Here is a 16930-nt window from a genome sequence, read left to right as displayed (position 1 = left end):
CTATATACCATGTAGTGACAGTCTGCTATATACCATGTAGTGACAGTCTGCTATATACCATGGAGAGACAGTCTGCTATATACCATGTAGTGACAGTCTGCTATATACCATGGAGAGACAGTCTGCTATATACCATGTAGTGACAGTCTGCTATATACCATGTAGTGACAGTCTGCTATATACCATGGAGAGACAGTCTGCTATATACCATGTAGTGACAGTCTGCTATATACCATGTAGTGACAGTCTGCTATATACCATGGAGAGACAGTCTGCTATATACCATATAGTGACAGTCTGCTATATACCATGTAGTGACAGTCTGCTATATACCATGGAGAGACAGTCTGCTATATACCATATAGTGACAGTCTGCTATATACCATGGAGAGACAGTCTGCTATATAGCACAGAGAGACAGTCTGCTATATACAGTACCATGGAGAGACAGTCTGCTATATACCATGGAGAGACAGTCTGCTATATACCATGGAGAGACAGTCTGCTATATACCATGGAGAGACAGTCTGCTATATACCATGGAGAGACAGTCTGCTATATACCATGGAGAGACAGTCTGCTATATAGCACAGAGAGACAGTCTGCTATATACAGTACCATGGAGAGACAGTCTGCTATATACCATGGAGAGACAGTCTGCTATATACCATGGAGAGACAGTCTGATATATACCATGGAGAGACAGTCTGCTATATACCATGGAGAGACAGTCTGCTATATACCATGGAGAGACAGTCTGCTATATAGCACAGAGAGACAGTCCACGATTCTCAGAAGAGCGATGCGCCTGCGTTCTCTGTCCTGTGGTCACATACAGTTAGGGCCAGAAATATTTGGACAGTGACACAAGTTTTATTATTTTAGCTGTTTACTAAAACATGTTCAGAAATACAATTCTATATATAATATGGGCTGAAAGTGCACACTCCCAGCTGCAATATGAGAGTTTCCACATCCAAATCGGAGAAAGGGTTTAGGAATCATAGCTCTGTAATGCATAGCCTTCTCTTTTTCAAGGGACCAAAAGTAATTGGACAATGGACTCTAAGGGCTGCAATTAACTCTGAAGGCGTCTCCCTCGTAAACCTGTAATCAATGAAGTAGTTAAAAGGTCTGGGGCTGATTCCAGGTGTGTGGATTTGCATTTGGAAGCTGTTGCTGTGACCAGACAACATGCGCTCAAAGGAACTCTCAATTGAGGTGAAGCAGAACATCCTGAGGCTGAAAAAAAAGAAAAAAATCCATCAGAGAGATAGCAGACATGCTTGGAGTAGCAAAATCAATAGTCGGGTACATTCTAAGAAAAAAGGAATTGACTGGTGAGCTTGGGAACTCAAAAAGGCCTGGGCGTCCATGGATGACAACAGTGGTGGATGATCGCCGCATACTTTCTTTGGTCAAGAAGAACCCGTTCACAACATCAACTGAAGTCCAGAACACTCTCAGTGAAGTAGGTGTATCTGTCTCTAAGTCAACAGTAAAGAGAAGACTCCATGAAAGTAAATACAAAGGGTTCACATCTAGATGCAAACCATTCATCAATTCCAAAAATAGACAGGCCAGAGTTACATTTGCTGGAAAACACCTCCAGAAGCCAGCTCAGTTCTGGAAAAGTATTCTATGGACAGATGAGACAAAGATCAACCTGTACCAGAATGATGGGAAGGAAAAAATTTTATAGAAGAAAGGGAACGGCACATGATCCAAGGCACAGCACATCCTCTGTAAAACATGGTGGAGGCAACGTGATGGCATGGGCATGCATGGCTTTCAATGGCGGCACTGGCTCACTTGTGTTTATTGATGACATAACAGCAGACAAGAGTAGCCGGATGAATTCTGAAGTGTACCGGGATATACTTTCAGCCCAGATTCAGCCAAATGCTGCCAAGTTGACCGGACGGCGCTTCATAGTACAGATGGACAATGACTCCAAGCATACAGCCAAAGCTACCCAGGAGTTCATGAGTGCAAAAAAATGGAACATTCTGCAATGGCCAAGTCAATCACCAGATCTTAACCCAATTGAGCATGCATTTCACTTGCTCAAATCCAGACTTAAGGCGGAAAGACCCACAAACAAGCAAGACCTGAAGGCTGCGGCTGTAAAGGCCTGGCAAAGCATTAAGAAGGAGGAAACCCAGCGTTTGGTGATGTCCATGGGTTCCAGACTTAAGGCAGTGATTGCCTCCAAAGGATTCGCAACAAAATATTGAAAATAAAAATATTTTGTTTGGGTTATGTTTATTTGTCCAATTACTTTTGAGCTCCTAAAATGTGGAGTGTTTGTAAAGAAATGTCTACAATTCCTACATTTTCTATCAGATATTTTTGTTCAACCCTTCAAATTAAACGTTACAATCTGCACTGGAATTCTGTTGCAGAGGTTTCATTTCAAAACCAATGTGGTGGCATGCAGAGCCCAACTCGCGAAAATTGTGTCACTGTCCAAATATTTCTGGCCCTAACTGTAGTATCAGAGTATTCTGGTTTCTCTCTTTCAGCTCCTGTCTATGTGACGTCACTTCCTTTGGAGTAAAGACTGCGTCCTGTTGTGTGGCCCTGACAGTGGAGAGCGATGAGCTGAGCGCCGGGGCCCCTCACCTGCTCCACAGTCTCTTTGATATTCCGCCAGCGATAAATGAACAAAACTAAAATATCCTGAAAATCCACCCGAACTGCACAAGAGTGAGACAAACCTCCCACCGACCGGGACTGCGGGACAGGACCCCTAATCTGGGAATGTCCCCCATAATCCGGGACGGGTGGGAGGTCTGCGCGTTACAGCCTCTGCTACCATCCCCCCCATTATGTGGTTAAGGAACAATAGTGCTGATGGAAGAGATGGAACTAACGGCTGTGAGCACAAGATGCGACCAAAGGAGCGAGCGCATGTTATCAGGATATGTCCCCACCTCTGCCTGTCACATGCTGTGCCCCCTCCCCCCCTCGTGTCCCCCAACCACAGTCCGGCCGTATTATCAACATCACTTCGCACAGAGAACTAAATGATCCTGGAATCTGTCTTCTTGTTTCTTTCTTTTTAGTTGCTGTGACTCCTTGTATCTCTGTGTCTGCCACGAGCTTGTATATGTTTCTCTCTTTCTATATACTACTGTACCATCCATGATGCCGTATCACACTGAATGTACCCATAGTGGAATATTAAAGGATTATCTTATCTTATCTTGTATGTAGCTGTGGAAGTGAATTATTACTACATGGATCTAAGGATACCCAGGTTATACCAGCTGTACATATATATTATATACAGTATATACCCAGGTTATACCGGCTGTACATATATAATTATATACAGTATATGCCCAGGTTATACCAGCTGTACATATATATTATATACAGTATATACCCAGGTTATACCGGCTGTACATATATAATTATATACAGTATATACCCAGGTTATACCGGCTGTACATATATAATTATATACAGTATATGCCCAGGTTATACCAGCTGTACATATATATTATATACAGTATATACCCAGGTTATACCGGCTGTACATATATAATTATATACAGTATATACCCAGGTTATACCGGCTGTACATATATAATTATATACAGTATATACCCAGGTTATACCGGCTGTACATATATAATTATATACAGTATATACCCAGGTTATACCGGCTGTACATATATAATTATATACACATATATACCCAGGTTATACCGGCTGTACATATATATTATATACAGTATATACCCAGGTTATACCGGCTGTACATATATAATTATATACAGTATATACCCAGGTTATACCGGCTGTACATATATATTATATACAGTATATACCCAGGTTATACCGGCTGTACATATATAATTATATACAGTATATACCCAGGTTATACCGGCTGTACATATATAATTATACACAGTATATACCCAGGTTATACCGGCTGTACATATATAATTATATACAGTATATACCCAGGTTATACCGGCTGTACATATATAATTATATATAGTATATACCCAGGTTATACCGGCTGTACATATATATTATATACAGTATATACCCAGGTTATACCGGCTGTACATATATATTATATACAGTATATACCCAGGTTATACCGGCTGTACATATATAATTATATACAGTATATACCCAGGTTATACCGGCTGTACATATATAATTATATACAGTATATACCCAGGTTATACCGGCTGTACATATATAATTATATACAGTATATACCCAGGTTATACCGGCTGTACATATATAATTATATACAGTATATACCCAGGTTATACCGGCTGTACATATATAATTATATACAGTATATACCCAGGTTATACCGGCTGTACATATATAATTATATACAGTATATACCCAGGTTATACCAGCTGTACATATATAATTATATACAGTATATACCCAGGTTATACCAGCTGTACATATATATTATATACAGTATATACCCAGGTTATACCGGCTGTACATATATAATTATATACAGTATATACCCAGGTTATACCGGCTGTACATATATATTATATACAGTATATACCCAGGTTATACCTGCTGTACATATATAATTATATACAGTATATACCCAGGTTATACCGGCTGTACATATATATTATATACAGTATATACCCAGGTTATACCGGCTGTACATATATAATTATATACAGTATATACCCAGGTTATACCGGCTGTACATATATATTATATACAGTATATACTCAGGTTATACCGGCTGTACATATATAATTATATACAGTATATACCCAGGTTATACCAGCTGTATATATATAATTATACACAGTATATACCCAGGTTATACCGGCTGTACATATATAATTATACACAGTATATACCCAGGTTATACCGGCTGTACATATATAATTATACACAGTATATACCCAGGTTATACCGGCTGTACATATATAATCTGGAGGAGCTGCAGTACTGAGCATGGCCACTACAAAACGTGTGGCACTGTGCCTATTGACCAATGAGAGGGCTGTCCTGCATGCTCTACCATTAGATAGGTCAGGGGCCCAGTCAGACCCAGGTGAGGCCTAACCTAAGGACAGGTCATCAAGATTAACCCCTTCTTGCCATGGACAGTTTCTGTAAGGTTCTCCATACAGTACAGGAGACAAACTCTTCTTACTGGGCCCCAAGGCAAAATATGTCCCAGCCCCACTTAGTGTGTGCTATCTATAGTCCTGGGGTCTTATTATGTGGTGGGGCGGCCCCCTCAGGCCCCAAATAAGAAAAAAAACTTATTGTCCACATCAATGTCACGACAAATTAGGAAAATGACAAAATAATAAAAACTTATAGTGGGAAAAAAGATTTCTCTGAGAATGGCAATTGTAGCGAGACACCGAAAATATTACTTTACTATAACCAACAATGTGACGTATTATCTGCGAGCGAAGCCACCGGGGAGTCTACTAGTAATAAGAATAATACTAAAATAACAATAATAATAATAATAATAATAATAATAATAATAATAACAATAATATTCAAATAATATATATATATAGTGCAGACATATTACATACACATTTATACGTCATTGATACATTTATTCAGTTTCATATCATTATTATTATTAGTATGTACAGAACAGTCCTAGTGAGACATCACATTAGATTATTCTAGATTGTTCTCTACGTCCTCGCTGCCACCACCTATAAGCCGCTAATAACCACAATGTCCAGGGGGCCATCGCCTTCTAATATCACGTCCATCATCCCATTATATAGATTTATTATCCACCACAATATAATATTATCTGATAATTTCTTCTTCTATCTTTATTTCTGCTCCTTTTCAGTTCTGAGCAGATTCAACTTCTCTACAATAAAAGATTCTCTGAATTGGATTTTTGTGACATTTTTAACCTTGTCCTATAAATAACCTATCGGATATCCTTCTCCCATACATGTAATATCAAGCGTCCGATCTGGGTGCATAGAAAGTATATAGTGTATCCCATATGTCAGGTCGGCTGAATCTTCATCACATCTATTTGGGTTCTGTTACCTGCCTATCACTTTTACTCAAGTCTAAACACTCATGGTAACAGTCCTCAGCAGGAGTCGTGTGCTTCTTGCTTTACCATTGTCCATGTATTATACAGATGCAGCAGCTTCAACTTGTATCTGATAACTTAGTGCACCGTGATGACTTAGTGCACTGTGATGACTTAGTGCACCCTGATGACTTAGTGCACCCTGATAACTTAGTGCACTGTGATGACTTAGTGCACCCTGATGACTTAGTGCACCCTGATAACTTAGTGCACCCTGATGACTTAGTGCACTGTGATGACTTAGTGCACTGTGATGACTTAGTGCACCCTGATGACTTAGTGCACCCTGATAACTTAGTGCACCCTGATGACTTAGTGCACTGTGATGACTTAGTGCACCCTGATGACTTAGTGCACCCTGATAACTTAGTGCACCCTGATGACTTAGTGCACCCTGATAACTTAGTGCACCCTGATGACTTAGTGCACCCTGATAACTTAGTGCACCCTGATGACTTAGTGCACCCTGATAACTTAGTGCACCCTGATGACTTAGTGCACCCTGATGACTTAGTGCACCCTGATGACTTAGTGCACCCTGATAACTTAGTGCACCCTGATGACTTAGTGCACCCTTATAACTTAGTGCACCCTGATAACTTGCAGCAAAAGTCATTGAAAGCAATGGAAAAAAGTCAAGTTAGCAATTGTGTACTTAACACATTAATGTAATGTTCAGCTTGTCTTCTTCTGTACATGCAGAGCTCTCCACAACGCAGTCTTCAGGTCTTTGTTCCTCAGGCTGTAGATTAAGGGGTTCAGTAATGGGGTGACCAGTGTATAGATCACAGTGACCACTTGATTCAGCGTGAGAAGATTACTGGTGTTAGGGACAAAGTAGATGAAAGTTATTGAGGCATAAAATATAAGAACCACAGTCAGGTGAGACGTACAGGTGGAGAAGGCTTTATATTTTCCATCACTGGAGTGAATTTTGATCACTCTGCAAAATATTAAGATATACGGGTAAAATGTGGCAACAAAGGCCACGATGCCGATAAGACTCCCTGACATTGTTAAGACAAGATAATTGATGGAAGTGTCAGTACAGGAGATCTGGAACAAATGGGGCAGATCACAATAGAAGCTCTGGATAAGGTTGGGACCACAGAACATCAACCTCCTTAAACATAAGGTACAAATGGTGGGGACAAAGAGACCAGAAAACCAAACAAAAGACATCATCTTAATGCAAGTGTCCCAAGACATGATCTGAGAGTAGTGAAGGGGGCGGCAGATGGCGACATAGCGGTCATAAGACATGGAACACAACAAGTAAACCTCACAGCCCCCAAGATACATGGAAAAGAACATCTGTGCTATACAGTCTGAGAGAGACATGGACCAGCGATGGGTGGAGAGGTCATAGAGCAACCTCGGGGCAGTGACCGATGAGTAGGACATGTCCAAGAAGGCTAAGTTTCCTAGAAAGAAATACATGGGAGTATGAAGATGAGCACAAGTAACAACGAGAAGGATGATAAGAAAGTTGGACAAGACAGTCATCAGGTAGATGAGGAGGAAGATGGTGAAGAGGAGGTAGATGGTCCTCGGAGTGTCTGATAGACTCAGGAGAAGAACGCTGGAGATGGCTGTCTGGTTCTTCATCATTGTAATGTAAATCTTCTCAGATTTTATAAATGAATGAAACTGATGACAATAATGAAGCAATGGATTAAACTGATGGGAACAGAAACATGGAGAGCGCAGATATAGAACTGCTGATCCGACAGCTCGAGGCGTCCTCATATTAAAGATAATCAGATCTCCAAGGAGTAGAAGTGGCAGAATCTCAAACCTCTGCTCTGCATATCCATAAATACAGTAATAGGGTCTCCGGACACAAAGATTCCCTGGTGCTTATAGTATAAGAGTTTGTAGATTAGTTTTAACCAGTGATGATCCATGAGAGCAGAAGACATCTGTATGAGAGCAGTCTATGGAAACCTTTTGTATCTGTATAAGGATGGGAGCAACGCTCTACAGGAGAGAACCTACCATCGTCACGTCTTGTATGTCACAATATCTCAGTAAGCGTTTGCATTGCCTGGGTGGGTCTACAGCCACTAGATATATCACCATTGTAGATTATATACTCGTCTGCATGTTCAGTACAGATCAGAGCAGCTCATCTCTAGAAAGGACCAGATATCCGAAGGCCAAATGCCAGAAAACTGCTAGAATTATCTCTTACTCTCATTGTCCATGGGAATTTGTAGCAACCTCGGAAATAACTTTTGAGTCCCGAAGGCCGGAGTGAGTCGCAGCTCTATACACGACAATGAGCAGGTAGGTCCTGTACTGTGAGCTGGAGATGAAGCCTCCAAGTACCGGGGGTTTAGGTGGTCGGGGTCCTGTCCTGTTCACATTATCGTCCACTGAATGCAGGTTGCACTTTGGTTTGTAAGTAAATAGAAATATTTTCATGAATAAATTTGGAGGACGAAAGTTGTTCATCCAATCAGAACGTGACATTGCTCATCCATCCAGAAACAAGGTATATAAATAATACCGCCACATGGCTCTACACAGAAACGTCTCTACGTATTGCTATATTGCACATGTAATACTCCATTGACATATCTATTGCGGTTTCCATGTCCATCGTATGACAGATCTACATCACCTGAACGGCTCTGGGGTATATTTCGGCAGCCCGTGAGAGCGATGGAGGAGTTGTAACTTATTCCATAGGGGCAGAGTCTGTAGGTGGTCGTAGATACTTCATATAACAGTGCGCCTGGTGCCGCGTGTGAGCAGTAAGCGTGTAAGAGACAGTAGGACCTGCTGGGGAACTGTGTGCAGCTCTGGGCCTAGTCAGTGACTAAGGGGCCTGTCAGTGGGATGAAAGGGCTTAGGGTGAGAGTATATGGACCAATATGAAGTCCCAAAAACCTCCTATCTGCAATAACATAATGCAGAGATGTGCTGACAACCATTGTGCGTCGTAAATGTGGTATTGGCTCATTCCTCGGCTGAGTCTGGTTGGTGGAGCCAAAAAATCGATAGAACAAATTATCTTCCAAATGTTCCTTATGATTTATTGGCCTGTGGAAGAGACCTTCGTGCGGCCTGGACGAGGGGCGCAGCCAAATATATTCAAAACCCCAAATAAAAGCTCAAACCCCCGATCGTGAGGACTCATTCACATGACAGCAAAAAACGACCGTATGATATAAAATGATGAAGGAGATTATTCACGTTCCCAATGTTTTAATGGACAAAACATAACGGCATGTCCTGTATTTCCCTGGTTCGATAGAGATGCGACCCATTAGAGATCAGCGATGTAAAATCCGATGGACGTCCATTACAAACAGACCAATGGGTTGGGCAAAAAAACCAAAATGTCTATTAAAAACACGTGAAAAACAGATGAGACTAAAAGGGACAAACAGACTTGAAGTGGGCGCAAAAACACACAAATAATGATAACATATCAGCCATGGAAAACAATCCTTATAAATATGAGAATTAATCTTAGTTCTATTGTGCGGTTTGTTACATGACGAAGATGCCGAATGTCAATGTAACCTCTTATGTTTTGTATCAATCATTATTAGTAAAATGGCTTTATTGTAACATTGTATCTGGTGTACATGGTATATTTACATTCAGAGGTTTGTAGTAATAAAATAAAATTCTAATCTATCTGTAAATTTATTTATTTAGAAATTATGAAACATTTAAGAAAATAAAATCTGATAAAACTTTTATTCCACTTATTTTTCATTACATATTTCCTGGGTCTCGATCCCAGGTCCTTCCGTAGGGGAGTCAGACGTCCAAACTTAGCCCTATGGCTGTACATATAAAGTAGCACCCCGATAGTATGGGGGATGGTGTGAATCCTTGGCCAGTTCCTCTTCCAACTCTGTAGTGTTTATAGGCCGGGGCGAACCTGGTGCCGAATCCGGCTCTTCATGATAAAGAGAGATGAGTCCACCATGAGTGAGACCTCTGGTCTGTGCACCTGTAGATAATAGACAATTACAGAACATTCATCCCTGCAGACATCTTCATGTCCTACCCTACGGTCTCAGCAGGTGTCTATGGAAGGTTCTCTGCAGGGCGGCCTTCAGGTCTTTGTTCCTCAGGCTGTAGATTAAGGGGTTCAGTAATGGGGTGACCAGTGTATAGATCACAGTGATCACTTGATTCAGTGCGAGGAGATTACTGGTGTTAGGGACAAAGTAGATGAAAGTTATGGAGCCATAAAATATAAGAACCACAGTCAGGTGAGACGTACAGGTGGAGAAGGCTTTATGTTTTCCATCGTTGGTGCGAATTTTCATCACTGTCCTAAAAATTCTGACATAGGAGTAAAATGTAGCAACAAAGGCTCCAATACCAAGGACACCCCCAACAAGTATTAGGACTAGAACATTGATGGAAGTGTCAGTGCAGGAGATCTGGAACAAATGGGGCAGATCACAGAAGAAATTGTGGATGAAGTTGGGACCACAGAACGTCAACCTTCTCAAACACAGAGTAAAAATTATGGGGGCGATGAGAGCAGAAGACCAAACCAAAGTCACCATCTGAGTGCACCTGCCCCAAGACATGACCTGTAAGTAATGGAGAGGCCAACAGATGGCGACATACCGGTCATAAGACATGGAGGACAACAGGAAAACTTCAGTGCTCCCAAAGTAGATGACAAAGAACATCTGTGCTATACAGTCTGGAAGAGACATGGACCAGCGATGGGTGGTGAGGTCATAGAGCAACCTCGGGGCAGTGACCGATGAGTAGGACATGTCCAAGAAGGCTAAGTTTCCTAGAAAGAAATACATGGGAGTATGAAGATGAGCACAAGTAACAACTAGAAGGATAATAAGAAGGTTGGACAAGAAGGTCATCAGGTAGATGAGGAGGAAGATGGTGAAGAGGAGGTAGATGGTCCTCGGAGTGTCTGATAGACTCAGGAGAAGAACGCTGGAGATGGCTGTTTGGTTCTTCATCATCATGATGGCAACATGAGGAGGATTTGATGAAATATTTGATTTCAATGGGTGAACATGGCGGCTCAGATATAGAATCACTGATATTATTATCTAATGTCATCCTTCAATTTATAACCCTGCAGTTCTCCCAGGAGCCGAAGTCACAGAAGTCCAAACCCCTTCTCTGCGTATCCAGAAGTAATTGGGCCTCAGGACACACAAGATCAGGGCTCTTTATCTTATGGGATTTTGCAATTTAATTTTACCCTCTGATAATTCCCAATCTTCATCTCTATAGTAAGAATACTTACTCAGACAGAAAAGGCTTCCATGGTAAGAGCAGTATCTGCACCCCTGGATTTTGTAGTGTTTCTGGGGGTCCATAGTCAGATGATTTATGGCTTCCAGAAACTGAGCATCAGATCACGGGGCCTCATGTACTGGTGGACAATAAGATCCTTCATCTTCAGTATAGGAAAGACTTCAAGAGCCGTCAGACTGCAGAAGGTCTCACTATTGTAGGAGGAATTCAGCAACCTCCCTGCACCTCTTATGGTCATGTGTGAGAACTTGGGCTCCTCAGAACCTACAAACAAGGAACCCTGAAAAGGATGGGAAGAAATTATCAGGAGAAGAATCTTTACAGTTGTTTTTTCTGCAAACTCTCTTTTGGTGTAATTTGCACAAAATTTCTCAAATTTCACATGACGGTTCAGAAATTTGGCACATCTAGTATAAGACTTCCATCACTTTCTATTATTATTATTATTATTATTATTATTATTATTATTATTATTATTATTATTATATTATTAATATTATTAATATATTATTATTATATTATTATTATTATTATATTAGATTATTATTATTATGATATTATTATTAGATTATTATTATTAGATTATTATTATATTAGATTATTATTATATTAGATTATTATTATTATTATTATTATTATATTAGATTATTATTATTAGATTATTATTATTATTGTATTATTATTATTATTATTATTATTATTATTATTATTGTTATTTTTTAATTTTTTTTAAGTGATTTTTATTCTGTGCACCAAAGTAGTAAAACGTAAGAACAAAATGCAAATTTGGTAACTCCATAATCATGTCGCCCTGATTAATAACGTCATGTCAAATATACTGTACATTGAAAAAAAATCAATACAAAAAATTCAGAAGAGCAGTTTTTTTCTGTTCTTCCTGTCTGAAAATTGACCAAAAATTTATATAGGACTCAAAATGGTGCCAATAAAAACTACAGCCGGTCCTGCCAAAAATACTTTCCCTTCACATTGTTACTTATGGAAAAATAAAAATATGATATTTTAAAAAAGAGCCTGTAATGTGTAAGTGTAGTGAGATATAACGATGCCCTATACATAGGATATCAGCGTGTTTGTGCACAGATACATACACATGGTATATATGGAACTTACTGAGTGATGACAATTGTAAAATATAAAACACAATAACAAAATTACATTTTTTGCTTTCCCAACACAAAGAGTTAATCAAAGATAATAAATCAGTTATCGGTTCCCCTAAATGGTGGCAGTGAAAAATACAACATGTCCTGAAAAGACAAACCCCTGTACGGCTAGGTGGGCGGAAAAATTTTAAAAAAAGCATCTTATTAGATTGGGTCATTATCAGATTGGTCCATTATTAGATTGGGTCATTATCAGATTGGTCCATTATTAGATTGGGTCATTATCAGATTGGTCCATTATTAGATTGGGTCATTATTAGATTGGGTCATTATTAGATTGGGTCATTATCAGATTGGTCCATTATTAGATTGGGTCATTATCAGATTGGTCCATTATTAGATTGGGTCATTATTAGATTGGGTCATTATCAGATTGGGTCATTATTAGATTGGGTCATTATCAGATTGGGTCATTATTAGATTGGGTCATTATCAGATTGGGTCATTATTAGATTGGGTCATTATCAAATTGGGTCATTATTAGATTGGGTCATTTTCAGATTGGGTCATTATCAGATTGGGTCATTATTAGATTGGGTCATTATCAGATTGGGTCATTATTAGATTGGGTCATTATCAAATTGGGTCATTATTAGATTGGGTCATTTTCAGATTGGGTCATTATTAGATTGGGTCATTATCAGATTGGTCCATTATTAGATTGGGTCATTATTAGATTGGGTCATTATCAGATTGGGTCATTATTAGATTGGGTCATTATTAGATTGGGTCATTATTAGATTGGGTCATTATTAGATTGGGTCATTATTAGATTGGGTCATTTTCAGATTGGGTCATTATTAGATTGGGTCATTATCAGATTGGTCCATTATTAGATTGGGTCATTATTAGATTGGGTCATTATCAGATTGGTCCATTATTAGATTGGGCCATTATTAGATTGGACCATTATTAGATTGGGCCATTATCAGATTGTGTCATTATTAGATTGGTCCATTATCAGATTGGGCCATTATTAGATTGGGCCATTGTTAGATTGGGCCATTGTTAGATTGGTCCATTATCAGATTGGGCCATTATTAGATTGGGCCATTATTAGATTGGGCCATTATCAGATTGTGTCATTATTAGATTGGTCCATTATCAGATTGGGCCATTATTAGATTGGGCCATTGTTAGATTGGGTCATTATTAGATTGGTCCATTATTAGATTGGGTCATTATTAGATTGGGTCATTATTAGATTGGGTCATTATTAGATTGGGTCATTATTAGATTGGGTCATTATCAGATTGGGTCATTATTAGATTGGGTCATTATGAGATTGGGTCATTATTAGATTGGGTCATTATGAGATTGGGTCATTATTAGATTGGGCCATTATTAGATTGGGTCATTATTAGATTGGGTCATTATTAGATTGGTCCATTATTAGATTGGGTCATTATTAGATTGGGTCATTATTAGATTGGGTCATTATTAGATTGGGTCATTATTAGATTGGTCCATTATTAGATTGGGTCATTATTAGATTGGGTCATTATTAGATTGGGTCATTATTAGATTGGGTCATTTTCAGATTGGGTCATTATTAGATTGGGTCATTATCAGATTGGTCCATTATTAGATTGGGTCGTTATTAGATTGGGTCATTATTAGATTGGGTCATTATTAGATTGGGTCATTATCAGATTGGGTCATTATTAGATTGGGTCATTATGAGATTGGGTCATTATTAGATTGGGCCATTATTAGATTGGGCCATTATTAGATTGGGCCATTATCAGATTGTGTCATTATTAGATTGGGCCATTGTTAGATTGGGCCATTGTTAGATTGGGTCATTACTTTCTTATGGATTTGGTTATTTTGTATCCAGGTAAGTGGTCGGGTTTGCAGCACTAAGGTCTTTGCATTCTGGGACTAAAGATGGAGAGAAAAGTATCAGAGAATGGTTTTGGATTTTCGGATAGTGAGAAGTTGAGAGGTGAAATAGATGATGTCTCTAGTCCTGAGGAAGTCTCCGGAGGTGTCATGGTAAGGGATCAGAGCGACTCTGCGGCTCCTCGGGAGACCTGCCGTGATGTTACAAGACGTTTCTGATTAATTCTCAGCAGATTCATTATAATTTCATATTGAGATTTCTCTTTATTATTACAATGTAACGTTGTAGCTCCTAAAACATCCTATAAACGAGGCTTCGTCTAGAAAATATAAAACTTTGGTGAATTCTCCGGATTATAAAAGTTTTGGTTTTTTAAAACCTAATAAAAATAATAAAAATTATGAAACAATGTCGTCATCTTTATCACCTCTAAGGCCAATTCCTGCCCTGACCTAAACTCCAGACCTCGCAGGGTCAGAAGCCTTGCTAGGGGCGGCCTCAGCCTAAGGGGCTTCTTCTGGGGCTTTAAAAGATTTGTCTATGAGCAAGGAATGGAGAAAAAAACAAAAAGTAGCCGGAGCTGCCTTGTTATATACCAGCAAAATGGTAGGACCTTATGGTAGGCACATCCCATCCTGTGTTGTCTGCAGCTGCACCTTGGTTTCTGTAGGGGCGACCACCTTAGTACCCCCAGTCCCTCACTCTCTTTTAGCTCTCGCCCTATCTGTCGGCTAGGTCTTCGTGTTAGAGAGCCAGGAGTTGTCGGGGCCAAGGCTAGCTTGTGTACAGCGGACCACCACCTGCAGGCAGGGCCTAGCTAGCCGCCGTAGTGTCAGGGAAAGTCACCGACCCCTGTTCCCTTAGCGGTGCAGTCTGCAGTCCGGATTCTGAGTCTGGGCATAGACCCAAACGTAACAGTAACCCCAAAATCGCTTCATATACAGGAAATCACCTGAAGGTAAAAGCGGAAACATTGTTACCAAACAGCGAGTACACCAGATAGTTGTGTAACTGTAACCAATACATCTACTGTGACTATAAACAAAGCATAAGCTCAATCACTTAAAGTGGCCGGCAGTAATTTGGAGAGCCTGTGTGTCTCACATGGACAGTTGTACGTTGCTTGCTCTAGAGGGGGTAACCCCAAAACGTTTCATATACAGGTCTGCACCCGAAGGTAAAACTGGAAACATTGTTACCAAACAGCGACTACAATAGATAGTTGTGTAACTGTAACCAATGTTACTCATTAGTCTGTGACCTACTTATAGATGACACTGGAGGGGGGAGGGGGGCGCTATGTTGTTTAATTGAGTGTAAAGGTTTTATATGTTTGTGTAAGGGGTAGAAATTTTAATTTTTATTAAAAAATCAGGAACAATCAGACACAATCAGAAACAATTAGAAACAATCAGAAACAATCAGACACAATCAGAAACAATTAGAAACAATCAGAAACAATCAGAAACAATAAAAAAACAATTATAAACAATCAGAAACAATTAGAAACAATCAGAAACCATCAGAGAAAAAAATCTGAAACAATTAGAAACAATTAGCAAGAATCAGAAACAATCAGATACAGTCGGACACAATCAGAAACAATCAGATACAATCAGGAACAATCAGGAACAATCAGACAATCAGAATCAATCAGAAACAATCAGACACAACCAGAAACAATCAGACACAATCAGAAACAATCAGACACAAACAGAAACAATCAGACACAATCAGAAACAATAAATTTTTTTAGAAACAATCAGAAACAATCAGAAACCATCAGAAACAATCAGAAACAATCAGAAAAAATCTGAAACAATTAGAAACAATCAGAAACAATTAGCAAGAATCAGAAACAATCAGAAATAATCAGAAACAGACAGTCAGACACAATCAGAAAAAAATAAGAAACAATTAGAAACAATCAGAAACAATTAGCAAGAATCAGAAACAATCAGATACAGTCAGACACAATCAGAAACAATTAGAAACAATCAGATACAATCACAAACAATCAGATACAATCAGATACAGTCATACAAGCAGGAGAGAGGAGACAAAGAAAAGCAATTGTTTTATGGCGGGCTCTTAGAATAGTCAGAACAAAGATGGCTGACACCAGCAATAACAGTGATTGTAATAAATGGAAAGATAATAAGAGAGGCGAGTAAGTAACAGATAATAGATAAGAAGCGAAGCGATCGCTGACCGTCACCCATATGACATGGGCACCAACACCCCATGACTTAGATGTCCAGCTAGTATAATATACACTGATCAGGAAGTCTACTAGAATAATGTCGTGTACAGGAGCCCACGCCGCGAATACAATGGCAGCCATTTCCCTAATAATCGTGCGATGTTTCCAGGATTCTGTGTATCATGACCTAAGAGAGCTTCAGGTTGGAGATCACCGACATCCATCATGTGCTACTTAATGGACCAAACCAAGAAGACACGTGAGAGGTGACGGGCTGGAGGACAAGGCAAAATGTGGTGAGAAAGCCTGGGCTCTATATGACACAG

At 39.4% G+C, this 16930-nt stretch overlaps 3 protein-coding genes across 3 annotated transcripts in view; 1 reads left to right on the top strand and 2 right to left on the bottom strand.

Moving 5' to 3' along the window:
* LOC142217889 (inter-alpha-trypsin inhibitor heavy chain H3-like) overlaps positions 1-2676 on the top strand; it is a 30919-nt gene extending 28243 nt beyond the window's left edge. The window contains exon 21 of the mRNA XM_075286212.1: positions 2526-2676. Coding sequence (XP_075142313.1) covers positions 2526-2676 — 151 coding nt within the window. The remainder of the gene's footprint in view (positions 1-2525) is intronic.
* Positions 2677-6775: 4099 nt separating this feature from the next.
* On the bottom strand, positions 6776-7708 carry LOC142217888 (olfactory receptor 1E1-like). The gene has a single exon (XM_075286211.1). The coding sequence runs from the start codon at positions 7706-7708 to the stop codon at positions 6776-6778; it is 933 nt and encodes a 310-aa protein (XP_075142312.1).
* Positions 7709-10131: 2423 nt separating this feature from the next.
* On the bottom strand, positions 10132-11064 carry LOC142217887 (olfactory receptor 1E16-like). The gene has a single exon (XM_075286210.1). It carries the CDS (start codon positions 11062-11064, stop codon positions 10132-10134), a length of 933 nt encoding a protein of 310 aa, XP_075142311.1.
* Between the last annotated feature and the right edge of the window lie 5866 nt (positions 11065-16930).

The sequence above is a fragment of the Leptodactylus fuscus genome, chromosome 9 (assembly GCF_031893055.1).
Source record: "Leptodactylus fuscus isolate aLepFus1 chromosome 9, aLepFus1.hap2, whole genome shotgun sequence".
Lineage (NCBI taxonomy): Eukaryota > Metazoa > Chordata > Amphibia > Anura > Leptodactylidae > Leptodactylus > Leptodactylus fuscus.
This window is presented reverse-complemented; position numbering and strand designations above follow the sequence as displayed.

Bases quoted from the DNA above. Each gene is read 5' to 3' on its own strand.
- LOC142217888 (XM_075286211.1), bottom strand. From the start codon at position 7,708: ATGAAGAACCAGACAGCCATCTCCAGCGTTCTTCTCCTGAGTCTATCA.
- LOC142217887 (XM_075286210.1), bottom strand. From the start codon at position 11,064: ATGAAGAACCAAACAGCCATCTCCAGCGTTCTTCTCCTGAGTCTATCA.